The 24317-nt window shown below is 36.7% G+C and overlaps 1 protein-coding gene across 1 annotated transcript in view; it reads left to right on the forward strand.

Moving 5' to 3' along the window:
- The first annotated feature begins 5348 nt into the window (after positions 1-5348).
- The window catches only part of DCP1A (decapping mRNA 1A), a 29882-nt gene continuing 10913 nt past the window's right edge, over positions 5349-24317 (forward strand). The window contains exons 1-7 of the mRNA XM_014056930.2: positions 5349-5538; positions 9836-9876; positions 10327-10454; positions 15933-15999; positions 19804-19927; positions 22023-22133; positions 23433-24185. Coding sequence (XP_013912405.2) covers positions 5404-5538; positions 9836-9876; positions 10327-10454; positions 15933-15999; positions 19804-19927; positions 22023-22133; positions 23433-24185 — 1359 coding nt within the window. The 5' untranslated portion in view covers positions 5349-5403. The remainder of the gene's footprint in view (positions 5539-9835; positions 9877-10326; positions 10455-15932; positions 16000-19803; positions 19928-22022; positions 22134-23432; positions 24186-24317) is intronic.

Genomic DNA, 24317 nt, shown 5'->3' on the forward strand with positions numbered 1-24317 from the left:
GTATACTGAAAGAGCAGAAAAGTCTGTGAATACAGCCAGACAGCTATATAAAAGGGCAATCCAGCGGTTCTTCAAATAGCAGAAAAATATGTTAACATAAATGCCAAGCTTTATTTTGGCTTATTGACCAAGCTAACTTTATTGAGCACAGATCTTTTTCTTTCTTTCTTTCTTTCTTTCTTTCTTTCTTTCTTTCTTTCTTTCTTTCTTTCTTTCTTTCTTTCTTTCTTTCTTTCTTAATTAATTTATTTATTTATTTATTTATTTATTTTCAAAAGAGTGCTAGATTTATGTTCAAAGACAGCTGGCAGGTCACAAACACAATGGAAATGTTATGAGAAGCATTAAGTGAACTTTTTCAGCTTCACCTTGTACCCCTCTTTATGCCTGTGATTGGTCAGCTGGAATGAGAGAAATAGAGAAGTGGGGGGTGAAGTGGGAGGAAGCAATCAGTAACCATTCTTGATTAGTTCATACTTTTTCCACATCTAATGAAGCCATCAATGCTGTTTCAGTATTGTCAGCATACAATCTTAGCTGTCTACTAACAGTCTAATACCGTGATGGCAAACCTATGGCACACGTGCCACGGGTGGCACGAAGAGCCAATTCTGCTGGCACGCATCAGCTCCAGCATGCACGTGCGTGCCAGCAGTTGGTTTTTGGACTTCCAGAGGTCCAGGGAGGCCATTTTCAACCTCCCCAGGTTTCAGGAAAGCCTCCGGAGCCTTGGGAGGGCGAAAAACAGGACTTCAGGAAGTTCAGAACTCCTCCTCCGAAGGAGTCTGGAGCCCAGGGGAGGCTGTTTTTGGCCTCCTGGAGGCTTGAGGAAAGCCTCCAGAACCTGGGGAGTGTGAAAACTCCTCCCTGTATGGGGGGGAAGAGTTGTGCATGCATGTGCGGGGGTCACATGTGCATGCGCAAGTGGGTGGGGCGCATTGCACTGTGGGTGTGGGGCACGCATGCATGCACTATTGCACGCTGCACACAAATTTGGCACGGGTTTACAAAAAGGTTCGCCATCGCTGGTCTAATATTATCACAGGTGTGACATTGTTTCATAAAACTCTTTGTACTGGATGAATTATTGTTGGTAGTATCTCTTATCTGTATCAAAGAGAGGCAAGTCCTTACAGCAACTGTCAAAATCTTTGTCTCCATGATTTAAAAAAAAGATGTTGGATAATTTTTACAATCATTCTCTATTTTTAAAATAAGTTGTATATGTTTTGTAGAAAGAAAAAAAGAGCAATATAGCATAGAGGACAGTGCTCAGCAAGTAAATGAAAATGGCCATTAGTGGCAGGCACATGCCAGCTCTTAATGATTTAGTCATCAACCAAAAGCATAATGAAGTATGCTGGGTTGTATCCCTAAGAAAAACTGGGCTGAGAAGAGGGGAAAATTTTTACTTCAAACTGGAACAAAGCTTCCTCAACTGTGGGAAGAGGAAAAATGTAACATGCTGAGGACATCTCATGTACAGGTGAAACTCAAAAAATTAGAATATCGTGTAAAAGTTCATTTATTTCAGTAATATGAAAAGCAAGATAGTTCAAGCCATGATTTGTCATAATTGTGACAATTGTGCACATAACTGTGCAACTTTTCCATCTCATTTGGAAACCAAGGACTCAGAGTATGGAGGAAGAATGGAGAGGTTCATTAAGTGGACCAACACCAGATTATGACATGGCTCCCCAAATCAACAGAGACTGTGGAAACTTTACACTGGACTTCAAGCATCTTGCAGTGTGTGCCTTTCCATTCTTCCTCCATACTCTGGGTCCTTGGTTTCCAAATGAGATGGAAAAGTTGCTCTCATCAGAAAAGAGAATTTTGGACCACTGAGCAACAGACCAGGTCTGTTTTTCTTTAGCCCAGGTTAAGACGCTTCTGACGTTTGATGTTCAGGAGCAGCTTAACAAGAGGAATACAACATTTGAAGCCCATGTCCAGGATCCATCTGTGTGTGGTGGCTCTTGATGCACTGACTCCAGCCTCAGTCCATTCCTTGTGAAAGTCCCCAACATTTTTGAATGGCTTTTCCTGACAATCCTCTCCAGGCTGCAGTCATCCCTGCTGCTTATGCACCTTTTTCTTCCACACTTTTCCCTTCCACATAACTTTCTATTAATGTGCTTTGATACAGCACTTTGGGAACATCCAACTTATTTTGCAATTACCGTTTGAGGCTTTCCCTCCTTATGGAGGGTGTCAATGATGGTTTTCTGCACAACTTTCAGGTCAGCAGTCTTTCCTATGATTGTGATTCCTGAACCAGACTGAGAGGCCATTTAAAGGCTCAGGAACCCTTTGCAGATGTTATGGCTTAATTAGCTGATTAGAGTGGGACACTTTCATCCTAGAATATTGCACCTTTTCACAATATTCTAATTTTCTGAGATTGTGGATTTGGGGTTTTCATGAGCTGTAAGGCTTAATCATCGCAATTATGACAAATCACGGCTTAACTATCTTGCCTTGCATGTAATGAGTCTGTCTCATATATTAGTTTCACCTTTTAAGTTGCGTTACTGAAATAAATGAACTTTTGCACGATATCCTAATTTTTCAAGTTTCACCTGTAAACACAATTACCGTAGTATCTCTATGCCCAGATAGATGAACATCAGGATGACTCTATGCTGACCCAGAAATTAGTATTATTCAGTGTAAATCAGGTTCCTGTTGTTGCTACATTTGCACATCATACTATTACAAAATATAATGTATTAGTCTGGGGCCAGTATGTTGGATTTACTTCGTCATTATGTCTTATTCTATAAGTCATAGTTTAAAAAAATATAGTTCAGTGTACTATATGAACCCAGTTTTTATGTAGTTTGTAGTCCTTCTAAATTTAATACTTATATACTCGAGTATAAGCCTAGTTTTTCAGCCCACTTTTTGGGCTGAAAAAAGCCGCCTCGGCTTATACTCGAGTCAGTGAAAAATTTGCCCGAAATGGAGGAGAAAAAGGGGCGGGGCCATGCCGCTGGGTGACACTCGTGAATGGCCCAGTGCCCCTGTGAGTTTCCCCTCCCTCTGTGTCAGTTTGCCGCGCAGCGCGCACCGCACCATCCCCCCTCCTCACGTTCTAATGTAATGCAGGGCTGTCTTACGATTCCCCTTCCTCCCCCTCCTGCCGCTCTGCAACAATGTCCCACCTCCTCCTTGTTATGGCAAGCAGCCACATAGCGATGTCCCACCTCCTCTGGTACAGTGATCCAATGATAGGAATCACTGTGCCGTGTGTCATAGGAGGCGGGACATCGCTCCCGCGGCTGCACGGGACATCATCATCACAGCGGGACATCAGCATCATGAGGTGAGTGAAGTATTTCATTGAATACACCGCTAGTTTACTGTTTTTCTTTGAAATAAATATTCAAAAACATTATTGGTATCTATTTTTATTTTTGAAATTTACCGGTAGCTGCTGCATTTCCCACCCTAGGCTTATACTCGAGTCAATAACTTTTCCAGTTTTTTGTGGTAAAATTAGGTGCCTCGGCTTATATTCGGGTCGGCCTATACTCGAGTATATACGGTACCTGGAAAAGTCTTAAAAGCTGACTACGCAGTACTGACATTACACCAGACTAAACATGATAATGCTGAATCCATTGTATTATCATGGTCAGGAAACCAAATCTCTAGCTTCTGTGTTCCTTTACCCAATTTTATGGAATCAATGATTCTGAAATGTTTAAAATACATTATAAGTTATGGCAGTCTTTTACAACTTGATGCTTCTAGAAATGTTGGAACTTCATTTGTCAGAATTCCAATAATGACACAGTTGGGGAACCCAGTCTTCCCCAATCTTAGCAGAAATTTTAGGTATTGTCTATGTATTTCTACAGCATACATAAAAATATAAACCATTGATATGGACAGCAAAGGATAGGTTTTCTCCTACAATTTATAGGAAAAATATATAACAAAACCAAATGACGGTTGTTATTAATCCATTTTTCAATTTCAGTAGCAAATGTACTATCTTTCAAGATCATACTATTTCCAGTACAACACTTTCACAGAATGACCTGCTGTGGGATCTGGAATGTTCTGATGGCAGACTGACAGCTTCCATGGTAACAACTGACTTCAGACAATTTGCACATCTTTTTTGTTGTGTGTTCAGAATGTTAACTTCTCAAGTCTTCCTTGGTATATCTGTAGAAGGTTGCCAAGTAATAAAAGTACCATCCCATTCCAATTTAGATAGATTTGTAAAATCACACTTAAGACTTTTAATTGGATAGAAGTTTAAAAAATGAATAGTCCCTTTTGATAGAAAAAATAAATTAACTCAGAAAATGTCATAAAAACCATTCTTGTTGCACTGGAGTCTCATATCTATAGACTTCTTCTCCTCTTATCGTTCCCTATTAAAAGCATTTGGTCTCCACTCCCAAAATATTGCTTATTAAGATCCATTGCTGTTCTGTATCTGTCAGCTTTTCTAATTTATATGGAATACTGTACTTATTTCCATTTTATTATTTATTTATTTATTAATTAGACTTCTATACCGCTTAATAGGGCCTTTAGCCCTCTCTAAGCGGTTTACAAATTTTTTAGCAAATTGAGTCAGCAACTTGCCCCCACAGTCTGGGTCCTCATTTCACTCACCTCGGAAGGATGGAAGGCTGAGTCGACCTTGAGCCGGTGAGATTTGAACCACTGAACTGCAGATCACAGTCAGCTGAAGTGGCCTGCAGTACTGCACCCTAACCACTGCGCCACCTCGGCTCCACCTCATTTTCCTTTTAAATATTTTAAATAAAGCAACACTCACATTAAAAACAAACTATATTAAAACTATCTTAAGTATTAAAAGTTAAATTAATTAAATTAAAATTAAAAGTTGAATTAAAAGTCGACTTTTGAAGAAAACTTGATAGTATATTTAACTGTAGCATCAAATGTCTATGGAGATTCTCAGCCATCCAGGTCATGGTGCTTTTTTTCAAGCAGCAACTGAACTTTGTTTTTCTTTGAAGACTTTCGCTTCTCATCCAAGAAGCTTCTTCAGCTCTTCATCAGAACGAAGTTCAGAACATGTTCTGGTTATAAATTACCCAGTAACAAGTAAACGGTCTTCCAAAGGTTTTTTTTAAAACCTAAATTCGAATTTGTAGCTGAGAAAAGATCGTGAACGAAAAAAATGAGGAGAAACGAAAACACGTCGGCGACTTTCCCAATGCCCCAAGCCCCTGCCCCTGCCCCTCAAGGACGGAACGGAACGGAAAATCCAGGGTGGAAATTCCCGCCCGGCGGAGAAGGAAGGTTGCGCGCAGAGCGGAATATTACTGCGTTCCCCTCGGTTTCCGCTCCCCTGTTTCTTTTTCTCTTCCTTCCTTTCTCCGCTGTTGCCGAGATCCCGGATCCAAGATGGAGTCTCTGAATAAAGCGGGGCAAGAGATGAGCCTGGCGGCCTTAAAGCAGCACGACCCCTACATCACCAGCATCGCCGACGTGACCGGCCAGGTGGCCCTTTATCGCTTCAGTCCAAAGGCCAACGAGTGGGTGAGTGGGTGCCCTCCAGGGCGAGCGGGGCGGAGTAGGGTCTTGAGGAATGCGGGGCTTTCCACACCGCTTCCCGCGGCGTCGCCTTAGCGGTTCGTGGGGCGCCTCTGCTTTCTCGCCTTCCCTCGACGGAGCGAGTCTTTTGCTGGATTGGCGGAAGGGAAGGAGGGCGACTCTTTCTAGCCCCATCCCTGCGGCAACGGAGCTGCTCCTCTCAAGAGCTCCGAAACACACCCACTTTCTTGAGGCAACTGGTCGCCGTTTGTCGTTTCCTCCCCCCCCCCTCCTAGCAATACGATGGGCTCAGCACTCAGGTAATTTGAGTGGGTCCTGCGTAACCGCCACCGCTGCCTTTCAGTTACTCCACGGATTAAAATGAGAATAAAGCTGAGCTGCGGTGGTAGCAACTAACCGCAATCCATGTCTTGTCTATCTCAGAAGGGATGGTTTATGTAGTTGGCCTGTTTCGCAGGTAAACGAAATGGCTGCTCCTGGACTTTTTGACCAGTAATCGTCCAGGGCATGGTTGACCCAAAGATTTTCATATTTGCCATCCATACCGAATAATGTAGAGGTTGAATAATCCAAAGGTTGAAATCCCAGAGGTGCTTTTTTTTCAAGAGGCAACTGGACTTTCTGGTTTTTCTTTGAAGACCTTTATATTCTCATCCAAGAAGCTTCTTCAGCTCTGACTGATGGGGAGTGGAAGGATTCTACCATCCAGTCAGAGCTGAAGAAACTTCTTGGATGAGAAGCGAAACATCTTCAAAAAAAAAACAAAGTCCAGTTGCCTCTTGAAAAAAAGCACTTTTGGGATTTCAACCTATGGATTATTCAACCACTACATTATTCGGTATGGATGGCAAATATGAAAATCTTTCAGAATTGAAGAACAGTTGTCTGCAATATTGTGTCTAAAAATGTATTCTGATATGTACTCTGTCTGCTTATGGTATACAGAAACATTAAAAATATCTCAAATGTAAAATGAGTCCTGACAACTTTACTGTATTTTTGGGGGGGAGGGGGGTTACAGTTTTTCTTTCCTTCCTTGCCCTAGCAGGAATCCTATTCTTGCATTAAAAATTGCATTAGTTCTTGCAAGTATGGAATTTTAAAATGTTGGTTAATACTGTATTCAAACATGAAATAAAATAATCTTTGATGGGCATGAAAACTGGTTGTGGCATTGAACCTTATGTACACTATTCCATTAATAAATCCTAACTAGCCTAACTTTAGGACTTTTTCCTCAGATAGTTGAGGATATTTTGAACATGTAGTAGCAAAGCTGTAGAGGGTGTAGGGAATTGCTTTGAAGAACAGGAGGAAGAGCCTCTGTCTACTAAGACAAGTGGGGATTGAGCCCATTCCAAGAAGCTAATTTGAATAAACATCCTAGATTTTTCTAGAACCCTTCCTAGTTCACACAAAGATAAAAGAAGCTGGAAGAAACACATCAAGATTTGCAAGATTCTGTTATTTTACAATAAAAGTAGTCCTAACCTATATGGTATAGGCTTCTTAATCTGTTCTACCTGATATTGTTCTATATAGGGTGAAAAGTTGATAAACCTCTCTAAGAAAGCTCCTGGGATCTACCTCCTCACTACTCTCCCTGACTTAGTACAGTAGTTTGATAATACTGTTGCCACCACCTATTTTTCAGGGAAGCAGTTCACCTAATGTTCTCTCTCTAATTGTGTTTTGTGGTAGTTCCCCATTCCTTTATAGGGAGACGAACTGATAACTTATGAGGTAAATAAAAATAAAATCAAATTTAATTTAAAAAGAAAGAAATAGAGGTAATCTAAGAAGTCTTTTTAAAAACTTTAAATGTATTTATGTGGAATAGAGTATAATATAGAGCAGGGGTGTCAAAACTCTCAGCGCCACGTGACATATTGAGATTCCCCCCCTTTCACTAAGCCAGGCGTGGGCGTGGCCAGTGCGTGATGCATCCAGACCAAGTTTGACAGCCATTATAGAGCTTTCTAATTACAAACAATTTAAAAGCTATAGAGGGAAATATCAGAAGTGTCTGACACACCAAAATACTATACTGTTTTGTTTCTAATTTGAATAATTTCTACTCTAAAGGAATTCTCAATGGCATAAAGCAAACAGTCATTGAGTTTGCACAGAGAAACTAAAACACTAGAGAAAGCAAATTTAAAAAGCACAGGCTGAAAAAAGAATACATTGAGCTCAAATATAGCACATTCTGAAAAAGTAATACAGGTAGTCTTCAACTTACGACGATAATTGAGCCTAAAATTTTTGTTGCTAGGTGAGACATTTGTTAAGTGAATTTTGTTCCATTTTATGACCTTTGCCACAGTTGTTAAGTGATTCTCTGCGGTTATTAAATTAGTGACACATTTGTTAAATGAATCTGGCTTCTCCATTAACTTTGCTTGTCATCCATTCGCAAATGGTGATCTGGTGACACAGGGAAATTGCCACCATCATAAATATGAGCCGGTTGCCAAGCACCTGAATTTTCATCACATGACCATGGATATGCTGCAACAGTTGTAAGAGTGAAAATGTCATAACTCACTTTTTCAATACCGTAACTTTGAACTGTCACTAAATGAGCTGTTGTAAGTTGAGGACTACCTGTACATTGAATTTAAATAGCGCACACTGAAAAATAAATTAAATTTAGTGCAATTCTTAGTTAACCTTTTCTTACTCCTAGAGTAGTGTTTCTTAAAATATAGTTTCAGGATTCCTAGGGGTTCTCCCAAGACACACTCAGGAGTCTTCAAAATCAAAATTATTGAAAAGTAATATATTAAAATTTCATTATTGGTAGCGTTTTAAATCTATTTGGTGTAGCTTGTTTGGCAAACTTAAATGTTTCAGGTTTAATTGTTTCCTCCTCTGAACGAAGTATGTTTACATGGAAATAATGTCAATATATAAATCTCTATTTTGTTTTTAAAAAGAAATATTTGTCTTCATTTTGTTGTATGAATAGAACAATTTTATTTATCAAATCTGTATGTAGTCTAGTTCCCAATTATTTTAAATTATGCCATTAGACTCTGTGTTATGTTTATCAAGACTGCCTTGTTTTAACAAGAATAGCCTCATTAAAACTGATCTGGCAGTAAAGGTTATTCGAAGGATTATCAACTGAGATGTTTTTGTACTACAACTTCTTGATGTTGGAAATCAATAACTTTTACTGTAATTTTGGAAACATTTTTGTTCTGGATTCTTAGAGATTCTTGTTATTCAATTTTCCTGCTGACTCGTTTCAATTTGAATGTTGTCTAACAAACTTTGGCCAGCCCAGTTTCAGAAGAGCTAAGCAAGATGAGATCTGTTTAGTACTTAAATAGGAGACAACTAGGACATATAGGTTAGAATGAGAAATCAAATTTTTAAAAAGAATGGGAGAACACAGTGGCAAATGTCTTCCATGGAGGGTTCTTTGTCAAGAAAAGAAATAAACTATGTTGACATCATCACCAGAAACTGTAAGACCTTGATAGAATCATTGCTTTCTTTGAAGTTGCCTTTGATGCTCATAACAAGCAGAAAATCATCTACCTTAAAAACATAAAATATTGTTGATGGTCTCTTACATTTTTCAGACCCTTCACTTCTTAATTTTTGTATCTTCATCATTTTTACCTGTACACCTTGTCCCTGTAGTATTTGAGCAATATAATGTGGTCACTCACATATGAACTGAAGTCTTGCTATTGAAAGTATACATTCTTTTTCATGTTTCAGATTTTAGTATAACAATTTAATACTCTGTGATACAACATTGTGTGATAGAAACTTCTTTACATTTGTAATCCATCAGTGTTAGCATTTTCTGGTGACTTTACATATAAAAAAAGAAAAAATGTCTTACATAATTAACTTCTGGTGGTTATTGGTGGTATGATTAATATTAAAAATTAACTCACTTTCTTTTACTAATATGCTTGAAGAAATTGCTAGACCATTAAATGATATAGTTTTTTTAAGTCTTATTATTACAAAATCTATGACTATATAAATGATTTGAAGACTAATTACAAACGTTTTAATGATATATTTTCCAACTCTACTATTATGCAGTCAATATTTTTGAAATTATTTCTAGTGAAGGTATTAATTAATTATCAGTGTGAATCTTTGATCTCAGGTATAACAGTTCTATCCTCTACTGTTGAATTAAATAAATCCCATTCATTATTCTATAGTTATAATTTTTTATTTAATGAAATTTAGGAATGTATCAAATGACCTGCTTGAGTTAATTTGTTGTTATTGTTTCTCTTTGTTATAGGAGAAGACTGACATAGAAGGTACCTTATTTGTGTATAAAAGGTAATGAAATAACTTTCAGGAATAATTGGATTAATTGTATAATAGAACAGTCTGTGAAATTTGTCTCTTGCTGATATAATATTGTATTTACTTAGGGCAATTAAACAATATTGCATTATTCTTAATCAGTGCTATGGCTTGTATAACGTGTTGAAATGAATCCAGAGATGCTGTGTCTCTGAATGGTGGTTCTGTTTAGCAATAGGTATTTTTAAAATTTGGTATAGTATCTTTGAAACTGTGCTTCTGTTTGCACAAAGCACTTCATAGTCTCTTGCAGAAAGTCTCAAGAATTGTGCTAATGCAGAATATTGTTCATTATCTTGCTCTCTGTCTTTTTTCATTTTTCAACTTACTCTTCAATGGCACTTTAAGAGCACTGCTACTATCAAACTTTCTTCTGCTTTTGCAGATCAGATTATCCATAATTTGTTTCCCTTGAAATAATAGGTCTGCTTCACCTTACCATGGTTTTACGATTGTAAATCGATTGAACATGCACAACTTGGTTGAGCCCGTAAACAAAGACTTGGAGTTTCAACTTCATGAACCTTTTCTTCTTTATAGAAATGCCAACTGTAAGTATGCCCTTGAATATATTATTTAGGAAATGCCACTTGTAGAAGTTTAGAAAATTTCTCCTGTTTTAAGTGCAATAAAATCTCAGTTTAACATCCTTTATTTAAAGGATTTTGGATTTAGTTGCACAAAGTTTGACTTCACAAATGCTACCAAGTATGAAATCTGCCCAAGCAATTGATGTAATCTATGTAATTACAGTAATTATGGTAATGCAAATTTATGCAAATAACATCAATTAATGTTTAATAAACATTTATGTTTATGAAGCACCTTTCTTCCAAAAGTTATGTTGAATCAGGATTTTAGTGTTTTATGTGTGACATGATCTTGGAGAGCGACTGTCCCAGTGGGGAGGAGGAGTAAAGCTGGAATTAGTCTGAACTCATCAGTAGTCTAACACAAGAGGGCAAGGTGTAATTCCCCCCCCCCCCCCCCCCCCCGGTTCTCCCTAATGCCTTTGAGCCTTTTCTAGTCTTTCCCAAGCAAAAACTGCCAGTCTGGGGAGATTCCTGTGAAATAGACATAGAACAGTAAAGTAGCTAATTTGAACTTACATGTGTAGGTCTGGTTTGTTCATGCCTGGCGTACAATGAAAACAAGTTAACATTCAATTTGGGTTGAATGGATGCAATGAGCTGAGGAAAATACAAAGAAAAATTAAAGAGCTTTGAAAGTATTACAATGGGAAAGCCTTTACTCTGGCTCAATGTCATGTCCTTCCCTCAGCTGTTCTTGAAGGCCAACAGGAAAATTCCCTACCCAGAGAGACAATGCCCCTGTGACTCTGGATACATAGAAACAACAGACTTTGTACTCCTCCAATGCCTCTATTACAGAGACATTTGTATTACGGTAGCTGTATGCAGTTTTATTACTGCACAAATACTTAGGGCGAACAAGACAATTCTACGCCACCCTGCTACTTGCAGATACTAACCCTGCTACAACATATAACAGTGATGGCTAACCTTTTTTCCATTGTGTGCCAAAAGTGGGGAGAGCGCAGGGGGGTCATGCGTGGGCATGCCCACACCCATAATGCTATGTGCGCAACCTCCCTGCGCGCATGTGTATGCGACCCCTGCCCTTCCCCTGCTTTTGGAGTGTGATGGACCCATTTTTCACCCTCCCCAAGCTCCAGAGGCTTTCTCTGTCTCCCCCGCCTCCCCAGAGGCCCTCCGGAGCCTTCTGGAGGCTTCCCTGAAGCCTCTGGAAGGCGAAAAACAGCCCTACGGGCAAACCGGAAGTCCATTCCCGAACTTCTGGTTTGTGCATTGGGTTGTTTTTCGCCCTCAGGGAAGCCTCTGGAGGGCGAAAAATGGCCAAAAAAGAAGGCCAAAGTCAGCTGGCCAGCACAGCGGATGTGCGCTGGAACTGTCAGGGCAACACCTCGCATGCCCTACCAAATGGCTCCACCTGCCACCTGTAGCACATGTGCCATAGGTTCGCCATCTTGGACATATAATATTGCCAAGTTCTGCACAGCAGTGTTTAAAATCTGACAGAAGATGACCTGTGCCATAAACTAACCTTAATGAGCAGTTAGTTCATTATTCAAGTGTGTTTTTAATTAGCCATATGCTAACTTTTATGTTCCCTTTCTTACATCTGCTTAATGTTTCTATCCCTCCTTTAAAAATTTTTGCTCTTGATTTTTACAGTTTTTAAATACTTAAACTTTTTAAAAATTAGACTTGGATGTATCTACCTTTTAAATCTTTTAGTGTTTTTTAAATTGCCAATTGTTTGTACCCCATTATCCTTATTCTAGTCTATGTTTGTAATAAGGATTTGATTTGAAAATATTGTTATGCAGCAGGTAAATAGCACATACCTCATATATGGTAGAACCTCTTTTAGTAACATATTGAGTGTTCTCAAGATTCAATTGGAATTGCTATTTTAGTCAATTCATTAGTCACTATTTATGTAGTATTTCAAGAAGCCATGATTCTGAGTAAATATCTGAATAATTGCTCTGCTGCTTGTTTATCTAAAATGCCTTTAAAACTCACTTTTATTTTAAAAGCCTGCATTCACGTTGATTTATTTCTGTTTAATTTGCTAAAGAAATGCAAATCACCATAAATTGACACTGAAGTTCCAGTAATGATTCCAATAGAAGAACTATATGTAGCTTAGGATTGAACTGTTGAGTGCTGGGTAATGTCTGGCTTGGCTGTCTGCTTGCAGATATTTGATTATCTGACTAGGTAACAGTGCTTGTGAATGTAGAGTTTGCTCCCTGTTTATATATATAGTGGCTTGCCCTGCCAGTATTGGTGAGTGATGTTACCTCATCAAGCAATAAAATGTTTGCAAGCAAACACTAAAACATGATTGCTAAATAATATATGATTAATATGTATTTATTTAAGAAGGACGCGGTGGCTCAGTGGCTAAGACGATGAGCTTGTTGATCAGAAAGGTCGGCAGTTCGAATCTGTAGCAATACGTAACAGAGTGAGCTCCGTTACTTGTCCCAGGTTCTGCCAACCTAGCAGTTCCAAAGCATGTAAAAAAAGCAAGTAGAAAAATAGGGACCACTTTGGTGGGAAGGTAACAGTGTTCCATGCACTTTCGGCGTTTAGTCATGCCGGTCATGTGACCAGGGAGACGTCTTTGGACAGCCCTGGCTCTTCGGCTCACTTTTGACTACTCACTTGATACTATGCCCTGCTGCCTCCATAAAGGATTTGGTTTAAGTGTTCTTTGATAAGTGATATTAAGAAAACATTGTATGAGAATCTAAGGAAAAATTGCAGAGGCTTGATTTCTTTTTTAAAAAAAATCAAAATATTTTTAACTCACTCTTAAAAGTCACTAAGAAGCATGTTTCCATATCAGTTTCCTTTATACCTTTTTGTTTATATCTGATGTTTCTATCTGGAGGTAAAGACCAAATCTCCATGATGTTAAAAGGATGGATATGGTATGAATCTTTAAATCAGAAATGAGGTTTACATATTATTGTTTTCTCTTTCTTTTTTGCTGGATTTCCCATTGCTTTTGTCCAGTTGAAATGCAGCAGCAAATAGTTTGTCCTATGTGACTATACTCAAAATGTTCTGATAACACCTTACTTCTTTTGAGCAGAGCAATGCTGTTTCCGTCATTAAAAATATCAAAGTAGGTTCAGGAAGAGAAATAAGAGTCACTCAGGTGGTGACAGAGAAAGTGCTTACCACAAGGAGGTAAAGGGTTTAATGCATTGGTGTTCACTTGAGAACAGGCAACAGAATTTCATTTTTAATGTGGGCCAGTCTGCTCACAGAAAAAAAAAGGCAATAAAGTTATCAGGAGATTGGCAATGTTGGTAGGACACCGTGTGTTTCATTGCAGAAGATGAATGAATTGGTAGTTATCTTAAGCATTTTCAGCCAAGATAAGGAGGGGAACTGTTTTGCTATTTCTGTAGACAGAAACGATGGAATTGCATTAGGATTTGTATAATGGAATTTAAATTGAGAGCAGTCAAATATGTACAGTTGTGTGATGCACTGAACTAATGTGTCAGCAGCCGTCACTGCAATCTATTGCAAAGTATTTATCTCTCTCCTTTCTTTGATAGCTATGCTTAGGACAAACCCATTAGCTCTTGGCTTTGATATCCACTTTAGACACACTGTATGTTTTATTTCATCATGCTTATACCTCTAAATTAATTATTCTTCATCATCAAATGCTTAAAATGCCATCTGGAGAACTTAGGGTTCCATATTGTGATATCTTTGCCTTCCAGTCAGAACATTTATTTCTGTTTCATAAAAAGATATTAGTAAGAGAGCAAAAATATTATGGTTCTGGTGGCCAAAATCAGACCAAAGGGTTTTTCTTTATTGTCTGCTCATGCCATTGGTCAGCAGAATCACACTGAAATTCACTGGGATTCTATAAATTCCAGATTAGCCTTTATTCAGCTTCTGATTGAAGTTGGATTAGTCAAACCACATAGTCCTAGTCTTCTTAAGAGTTGAGCCAAATGAGCTCTTCTATTAAGTGTCCTTGAATAGGTGGCTTCATATATTGAAGTTGTATCTCTTCCAGGTGGTGGATTTACCAACACATTTTCATCTTTGTAGACTCTTTGTAGACCATTATTTCTACAGTCCTAGAAAGAGATAGTCTAAGGTGTTAGTTGTTGTTGCACTTGAATATGTATTGCTTTTTCACATCACAGGAATTACAAGACATCAGATTAAGCATCATACCCCAAATGATCTGAATTAGCTCCAAATTGGCAAGCGGAAAAAGATGTAATAATTGGTTGTAATAATTGTTAAAAGTGGTGTGTAAGCATTTTGAATGTAAACCATTTTGCATTTGAAATACTCCAGTCTGAGTTTAAAAACAGCTTTACCAGAAGTATTGCAGCACTGTTCTGCCTTTCTATAAGCATCTTTTTTGCTCATAATGATCTGCCTTGAACTTAAAATACTTCAGGAATTTTCAAAATAGTGTTAGAAATTAAACATCTTCATAATGGGAGATGTTTAAATAGATTGCACACTGGTTTGGTTAGAACAAAAGGCCACATGGAATAATAGGGGTTTCTCCCAGAGGACAAGAGTATTTACTGCTAATGTGGCACTATTCAAACAACTATCCATCTTTTGCAATGCCCCCTGGGACTGACATGCACAAAGAACTCTGGTCAGAAATGTCTATGCCATAGTGTGGCCCTTATTGGGCTAGAATGATATAAAGTTGTTTTTATTAACAGTTTTTAATCTTTTTAAATTTAAATTAATAATTTCCCTTTTCTAATTATTCCATGTCTGACACCAAACAAGCATCAGAACTCTTCTGGGAAAGTTTGAATAACCTGTATCAAACAACAAAAGTGGAATTGAATAATTTGAGCTTGAAATGTTTTATACAACTCTAGCTTGTAATTAATGTTATATAAATATTAATCCTGTATTATGGTACAGATAGTGCTTGCTTACCAACTGCTCTTTTAGCAATATTCAAAATTACAATGATGTAAAAAAAAACAAGCTATGCAATCAGACCTCACATTTACAACTAATTGCAGCATCCTGCAGTCATATTATTGCCATTTGGGTGCTTTGCAATTGGCCTGCAACAAGCAGAATTAATAGAGAACACGGAAGTAAAATTTAAGCTGCCGTCATTTGATGTTTTGCTTAATGACCATGGTGGTTCCTTTAAGGACCAAATGGGAAGTGATGTTATTAGTTTGTCATAGTCACATGACTTTTCACTTAGTGAATGCAGCACATGGTGATGGAGTTGCCGGTCCCAATTTTAGTTGTTAAGCAAGCACTACCTGCATTATGTTATAGTATTGATTCTTAACATTGCAAACTACATAGTAGCAGTACTTAGTTTTGCATAATGATTTTAAGTAAATTGCAATCTATTCATTCTGCTGCTGCTTTACATTTTTATTCACATATCCTCTGTAATATTTCTTTAAAAAATAACCACTTTTTAAAAATATCTTCCAGTGTTAATTTACAGTATCTGGTTTTATGATAAGAATGACTGTCATCGAATAGCAAAACTCATGTCTAAGTAAGTACCATTTTTAAAAAATATATAACTTGAAAGAATGAATAAGCATGCTTAGGTTATTTTTAGCTTTATAGCATCTCACTGCAAAATTTATTTTTGCGTGATTTTTTTTTCTTCTCACCTACCTTCTAAAGGTGCATTATGACTTAATATGATACTTTATGATAAAAATAGATTGTGACAATGTTTGGAACAGATATTCAAATTGTAATTCTGTATCCCACATTTGGAATCAAGGTATGGTTTTATGTCTGCTGGAGATAATTTAAAATCACAATGAGTGGTAGCACTGATTGACTTTATAATTATATTAATGTATTTAATCTTAATATAATTGTACTGTAACACTTTTATAGTATCTGGAAATGGAGTGGTATATGAATTATAACTTCAAACATCTTGATCTTAAAAATGCCAGATACAAGCATGCATTATTTCCTGCATTATCATGAGGCTCTGAATTCTCAGGAAACATTCAGACATTCAGCATATAAAAGATCTTGTGATTTTTTTTAAAAAAAACTATGTAACCTAAATATTTCTTAAGAAATACATATTTCTTTTTGATCAAAAAGCATTTAAACAACTGTCCATGGAGGTTATCATTCACTCAGGTCATGGTTGCTCCAAAGGTGTTTCTATTTTAAAGGCATTTTAAAGGCAATTGGACTTTCTGATATTTCTTAAAGACGTTTCAGTTCTCATTCAAAAAACTTCTTCAGTTCCAACTAACAGTTGGGAAAAAGAAGGAATTTATACTCTCTGCAGTCAGCCAGTCCTTAACATTCTGAGGGTTGTTGAAACAACCTAGACGCTAATCTGTGTCCTCAGGGTCACCTGAATAAGAATGCAAAGAAGGACAGAACCCCATTGGGACTGGGCTGCATTGTAAATGATGATACTGTAGATTGGTGCTCAGATGGGATGAATGGTGTGGTGCCATATCCCTCCCCCTCTGTTGAGAGAAAACTGTTCAATTTTAACATAAATAAATTTAAACAACTATCTCTTTCAGTTTTCCTCATCCTAACAACTTTTACAATAAGTGTATAGTAAAATAACGAATTGATCTGTGTGTGCTTAATCAAGCATTGCTAAGTTTTTATTGTTATTAGATTTAATATAGTAGCTCATTCCAGTTGACATTTTCCTTGCTGGTAATGTAAATAATTTAAGCTTTTAGTTATATATGCCTGGATATTTGGTCACTATTTCTAACTCACTCACTATGTTATCTGCTATTGTATTTTAGATTTATCCTTTATATCCAAGATGGAGTTGGCCTTTTTCAAAATAACCTCAAATATTTTATCAAGCTATCTATCACAATTTATTTTTATAAAGACACTATGAGCTGAAATTCTTACCCAGCATATTCCATTTAATATGCCCCCCTACAATCCAAAATGATTCTCAGTGGGTTATAAGACCATCTTGTATTTATTTATTACATTAAACAGTTCATCATTTTAATGTTTGCTCGATTTAATAAGATCATTTAAAAGGTTTTGCTGCCTTTTGTATTTTTATCATTCTAAATAGTTTGGTGTTATGTTCATCACCAAGCCCAGATATTTATAAAGAACCTAAAACCCAATATAAATCCGTATATGCTTTCTTCCATTTTGAGAACTGTCAATTTATTCCTACACTGTCTTTAACTAGAAAAGAATATGCCTGTAAGTTTTTGGTGAAGGAATTTGCCAAAGCCTTTTGAAAACAAGTCACCTGATTGGAGTCATTACTATGTTTATTGAGATTTTCAGAGATGTCTAAAAGGTTAGTGAGGTTGGACTTATTACAGAAGCCATATTGATTTTTCTCCAGAAGGGTTTGCTTTTCTGTATGTCAATTTAATTGCTTTCTACCAATGATACTGAACTGCCCTGCAGTTGATTATGTGCCATCAGGTCAATATCAACTCTTAGGGTCCACATAAAGCAGCACCTTAAGGGTCTTTGTAATTTTATCTGTATTTTAAGAAATGTTTGTTTCTGAATGTAACTTTAACTTTTTCTTAATAACTTCATTTATTCTTGTTAGCAATGCTGGTGACATTTTGGGTAGCATGTTACCTTTGCACTGTATACTGTACCTGAGTTTTTATTTTAGGTTTGCAATGGAGAAAGTTAATCCACTTGGTTTTCTCTTTTGGGTTGTTTTTCATAAGTTTTTCCTTTTGAAATTGAATATGACAGTATAAAAATTTCATAACAACCTTACTAGTATTGGTAGATTTGGTGTGAGGAATTGGTAAAAATACACATATGATTTCCTTGACTGTGCTTCAGATTCTTAATTATACTTTCAGTGTTGGAGATACTGTACTAATTTTGATGATATATAATACATGCAATGATATAGTGGCATATGAATCTAAAATGTATTTATGTAATGACATAATCCAAATTAAAAGTATTTTAAATTTGGTATGAATTACAAGCTTTTTGCATCTTAAGGTCCATTTGTACTCCCTGATGCAGTTTAGCAACTATATTACAAAATATGTTAAATAATCCACATTATAGCTAATGTAGGCTATGTTTCAGAAGATAAATGTATTCAGATTTTGTTTTAGACTAGAAATAGCAAATGTGGGTTTTACAAACATAGTATTCCCATGTTTAGTGTTACCTTTATTTAAATAATTTCTCTTAAGTACACAGACATCCTTAGAAAATGCAGCCTGGTACTTTATTTGCTTTGCCCACTCTCCAAAAAAGGCAAAGATATATTGATATACTATAATATAGTTAATCATTGAGATTAGAGAAAATATCCTCATCATAACAGTAATAGGCTAGCTCTCTGCTATGGCAGCCATTTTGTGAGAATGCAAAATATTAATTTTTTTTGTTCAATATTATTTTAATATTATTACATATTCTCATCATTTCAAATGCATCCAAAATGATTCATAGCATCCTTACCTGGCTTTATTTTTAAGACTATAATCTGTCCCATTTTTTCTTTGAAAAATAAATATCTGCTCCATTACTGTATGTCATACTAGTTTGATCTATATCCTGTCTTTCCCCCATTTCAGTTTACCTGGGACCTTCACTTCATTTTATCCTCATAGCAACATCTCTATGAAATGGGTTGAGCCCAAATTATCAGCCATGATTGAGGGTAGCCTTAAGTCTGGGTTTCCTTAGTCCTAGTCTAATACCTGCTTTGTCTTAATTTCAAGTTGTTTGAGCCAATTTATTTTAAGTTAGTTCTAAATCAGTGAGAAAACTGAAGATTAAACATTGCATTTCTTTTTATTTTATTCTAAAGCATTCTTTATATTTCTGGCAAATGTCAAATTGGTGTATAGATATTTAAAGTAAAGTTAACAATAATATATTCAGCTAAGTTATAATGGAGGTAGTAAACACAAATTATTTGAAAGTGTTCAATAAATTGTGGAGAAAACATGAGGTTTCTAATGCAATGTATGAAACAACCAGTTACATATTGTACAGTGGTTTGGCCCAGTATTGTGAATTAAGGCACTATTAACTTATTCAGCAAACCTTAAGTCAGAGCAAATGCTTGCTTATTTCAATTTGTAAATCCTTTTATTAAAATAAAATGGGCATAGTAAAGATCAGTGTAAAAAGGAATAAATAATGTACACTTTATACTGATTAATCTTTGTTGCCTATTACATTTTAATCTTGTTGGTTGTTAATTGCATGTTATGTGTTCTCTTCCTTTCATTAAAATCATGCTTTTCCAAGAATGGTATATGTTTTTAAATATAAGTTTATATTTATAAGCTAAAAATAAGTAGTATTTTGTTATCTTTTGTGATAGGGTGGTCCAGGAAGAAACTCAGAGATCACAGCAACAATTTCAGGATAGAAAACATGTCAGTCGGGTTAATGGTTGCACAGATATCCTAGAGTTGCTTAGTAAAGCAAAGGTTGAATATGAACGGGTAAGAAAATTGTGCATGTTATCATTTTAAGACCTGATTAATTCTGATTTTAGGATTTTATGTATTTAAAAACAAAATAATTACCTACAAATATGCTTAAAAGGGTCCTCAAATTTTGACCATTCATTCAGTAACTGTTTGAAGTTGCATTGCTACTGAACTACTTATAATCAGTATTCAAAGTTCCAGCGCTATCCTCGCAGTCATGTGAGCAAAATTTGGTTGCATGGCATCCAGTTTGCATTTACGACCAATTGCAGTGTCTTGCAACAACATGGACAACCAATTTGTGACCTGTACCAGCTTCTTCCAAGTAACATCTATGAGAAGTCGGCAAAGATGGTCACACATATCTACAATTTCCCTCTAATCCCCCCCATGCCGTCTTTCATTCTCCCTGCATACAGACAGGAACACACTCTGTGACTTTTTCCCAAAGTCACCCTTTGATTGCAATCAAACTTTGATTGCATTCATGCATGCACATCCCCGTGCCCTCTTTCAATAGTTTCCCTGGAATTGCACACATGCACCCCAGGCATCATACCCCGGCCTTTCTGAATTCACACCACACTGGGCATCTCCACCCATGACTTGGGTATGGCCTGCGCCAGTCCTCCCAGAGCTTTACCTATTCACTGTAGCATTCCTGCACTCCTTACCTGGAATTTCCTCAGCTTCCCACTTAATGAGCCAATGCATCTTGGGTTATAATAACAAGTGGAACTGCCTGTGTTATTGCTAAAGAGTGTCCTGTGATGTCATGCTTTCTGACCACATCCCTAGCAAATGGCAATTCTGGTCTCAATTGCAAGTTCCTAGTCCCTACTAATTGCTATTAGTATTCCACGCTGTGAAAGTTTGTTTTGTTTACAGATCTCTGTTGTTTATGGTAAAATGCATATTCAGTAACTGATTTAAATCCTTTTGTAACATTTTGTTCATCACAATAATAAAAAGCTTTCTACATTTACATCTACATTTCCTTAAGTCTTTTCTAACACTGCACATGCAGCACAGAACTACAATTACTTAGGTTCTAACAATGCATGGCAACTTGCCAGTCCAAAAACCCATAGACCAGAAATATCCAATCTATAATCCTCATTTAATGGTGAACTTTGTGTGTTAAACAGGTAGTTTATAAAAATGGAAATGATACAGTACCGTCCCATTTGCTGTTAAACTTGACCAGTGTAATTGGTTTAACTTCCTTACATTTGTTAGTCACTTTTTATATTTAGGCTAGCTTCATAAAGTGATGTAGAAAATGAAGTTTTTTCTCTATAATCAGTTCATTTCTTCTGAAATATATCTATTAAGTTTATAGATGATTTCAGTCACAAAACTAACTCATTTATTTATTTTAATATTATTAATATGTTTGCCTAATATATGAAAACACATTCGGCACTTGCTGGGGTAATTTTATAATGGTTTTGCAGTCAGCATGTTTTTGGGAAACTTCTTTTTTAACTTTAGAGTAATCCTGTGATTGGAATTATTATTGTTTAATTTAATTTTACTATTTGAATATTTGCATAAAAGCTTTCATTAAACACTTGGGAAACATAGAGATTTATTTGACACATCATCATAATATAACAACATAATTTATATTTTGTATGAGCAAGTTATGTGAAGCCAGGTAGCACATTTATTCATCATAGCATGGTTAAACAAAGTGTGTGATATGTGAATTCTATCAAAGAGTTATGGGCCTCTAACAACAGTTAACAATTGGGTAAATAACATCCAGAATCCATAATGGCAGGACCATTGGTCATGAGGCAAGATTGTTATTAAAAAAGAGGTAAGAAGGGAAAAATGGATGAGTCTTGAAATTGTGTCTATATACAGATAATGTTCAATTTATGACTATTTGTTTAGCAACCATATTAAATTACAATAATGCTAAAAAAAAGTGAGTTACAAATGGTTATCACACAATGACTCTTGCAGTGTCCCCATGGCCACATGAACACAATCCAAGGGAGAAAGCTTATTGAACTCTCCTAAAGGTATTACATAAATCGTAATTATTTCATTCAGTCCAAACTGGAATTTAAAAATAACATTTATTTTATTCTTTTAGAATCAGAAAAGTGACTTCATTTCAGGGACACAAGAAAGTGGAAATCTTACGCAGACTGAAAATACAGAGGCATCTGAATATGAAACACCAGTGTTACAAGTCCAAGATCATGTATGTTAAAATCAGAACCTACGAGATCTGCCTTTTTATCCTTATAAAATGCTATTTTAAATGGAATGGAAGTACAGGTAGTCCTCGAATTCATTTAGTGACTGTTCGAAGCTACAATTGCACTGAAAAAAGTGATTTATGACCATTTTTTACACTTATGACCGTTGCAGCATCTCCATGGTCATGTGATCCAAATTCGGACACTTAGCAACTGACTCATATTTATGACAGTTGTGGTTTCATAGGGTCATGTGATCCCGTTTTGCAACCTTCTTACAAATAAAGTCAATGGCAAAGGCAGATTCATTTAACTATAGTACTAACTTTAACAACTGCATTGATTCACTTAACAACAACCTAAAATGTGGCAAAATTCACTTAGTAAATAGTTTTTTATTAGCAATAGAAAGTTTGGGTTCAATACTGGTCATAAGGACTACCTTATTTCTTTCCAAATGTGTACATCCGTTTGGAACCCAGCCTGCGCAAGTGGCGGGTCAGACTAAATAATGCTTTGGCAGCAATAGGAGGAAGATGGAGAAAGTCAGCCATGCATGGCGGAGCCTGTGGAGGGTGGGCATTGGAGGCAACTGGGGGTTTCTGCAGTGATGCTGGGATAGCTGGTTGCAGTATAGGGCTTGACGCAGCATTTTTTAGTAATGGCAGTGGTAGCACTGGGTCTGAAGTTGAGACCTGGGATGATAATAGCTGCCTGAGACTCCTTCCGCCCCAGCCCAGTGCTGCTTCTATCAAGTACTATTGTGCAGGAAACCCAAACGGGCATAGATCGGAGGGGGTGGAGAGATAGACAGGTAGGGGCAAGTTGAAGCATTTCTGTGTTTGTAAATAGCTTGAATTGTGTTCATGTGACTGGGCATGCTACAGGGGTTGTAACTTCAGTCACTGAACAAGTGGACATAAGTTGAGGATTGCCTGTATATTTGTATATTTCATTCTTTTTGTAGTGATGAGTTTTTGATAAATAGATTTATCGGTTACTATACATGTTATAATTGTTTCCCTTTAATGGATTACATATATATTTGTGGGTATAGTATATGTGTATATATTTGTGTGTGAGATTGATTGAACGAGAGACAAGACTAGGATATAAGAATTGTTCATTATTGTTGATATTAGGGAAATGTGCTTCATTTGAATACAGTAATACTTTTCCTGCAGTAGATGGCTTTGTAGCAATCTTTTTGTTTTTTAAGTAGCACTTTGGCATTCATTTGTATGCAAGGAAAGAAGTGTGTACATTCTATATTAAGCTAAACTTGTACACTTTTTTCCTAGTCATGTCAGTCCATCCCTAAACATCTAACAGTGGAAGAATTATTTGGAACTTCATTACCAAAGGAAAACTCCACAGCTCCCATGTCCAATCCAGAGAGGATAGAGAAAACTGATACCTCATGCAGAGAACACAATTTGCTTTTGCCCTTTTCATTTGAACAATCAACAGTGATCCATCAGCCTCTGGGGAAGCTGGATGCTCCAAGCCTCAGAAATAACTCTTTGACTTTATTATCACAGGAATGTGTACCATCTGTACTAACTTCATCGCCTTCAGTTTTACAACCTGAAGTAAATAAAGTTTCAAACTATAACGTGCATTTAAGTCCTATCCTTAATTCGACTTTGGCAACAGAAGCACCTTGTCGTCCTGTGCTGCAGAATATCAATGCAAACAATAATGTAACACAAGTCATGCAGCAGACTACCAAGCAAATACCTTCACTTGTGAATCAGCCATTGTGTGATATAAACCACGGTACACAAAATGTAAGTTCTGGTCAAAACCAATTCCTAGGATCAATGACTTTGCCAAATACAGGAGATGCTTCAAACACATCACTTCCCAGTGTGGATCTTCTTCAAAAACTCAGGTTGACACCACAACATGACCAAATGCAGCAATCTCTTATTAAACCCCCAGTAGCACCAAATGCTTCTTCTGCTATTAGCCAACTGGCAACACCAGATTGTTTCAAGGAATCCCACATGAAGCAACAGGCTTCGACTGGTAAAGTCATTCATCCCTATCAGGTGGGTATTTGTAGGTGAAAAAACTTCTTGTGAAGTCATTTGTAAGTCATTACTGAAAATGGCTCCTGTGTCATTATGCTATGGTCTTTCTTGAGTCTGGAAATGCCATTTGAGATACAACGCTACATATCT

This window comes from Thamnophis sirtalis, unplaced genomic scaffold (genome assembly GCF_051295495.1).
Source record: "Thamnophis sirtalis isolate CommonGarterSnake01/CBP01778 unplaced genomic scaffold, rThaSir2_p1.2 scaffold_3, whole genome shotgun sequence".
Taxonomy (NCBI): domain Eukaryota; kingdom Metazoa; phylum Chordata; class Lepidosauria; order Squamata; family Natricidae; genus Thamnophis; species Thamnophis sirtalis.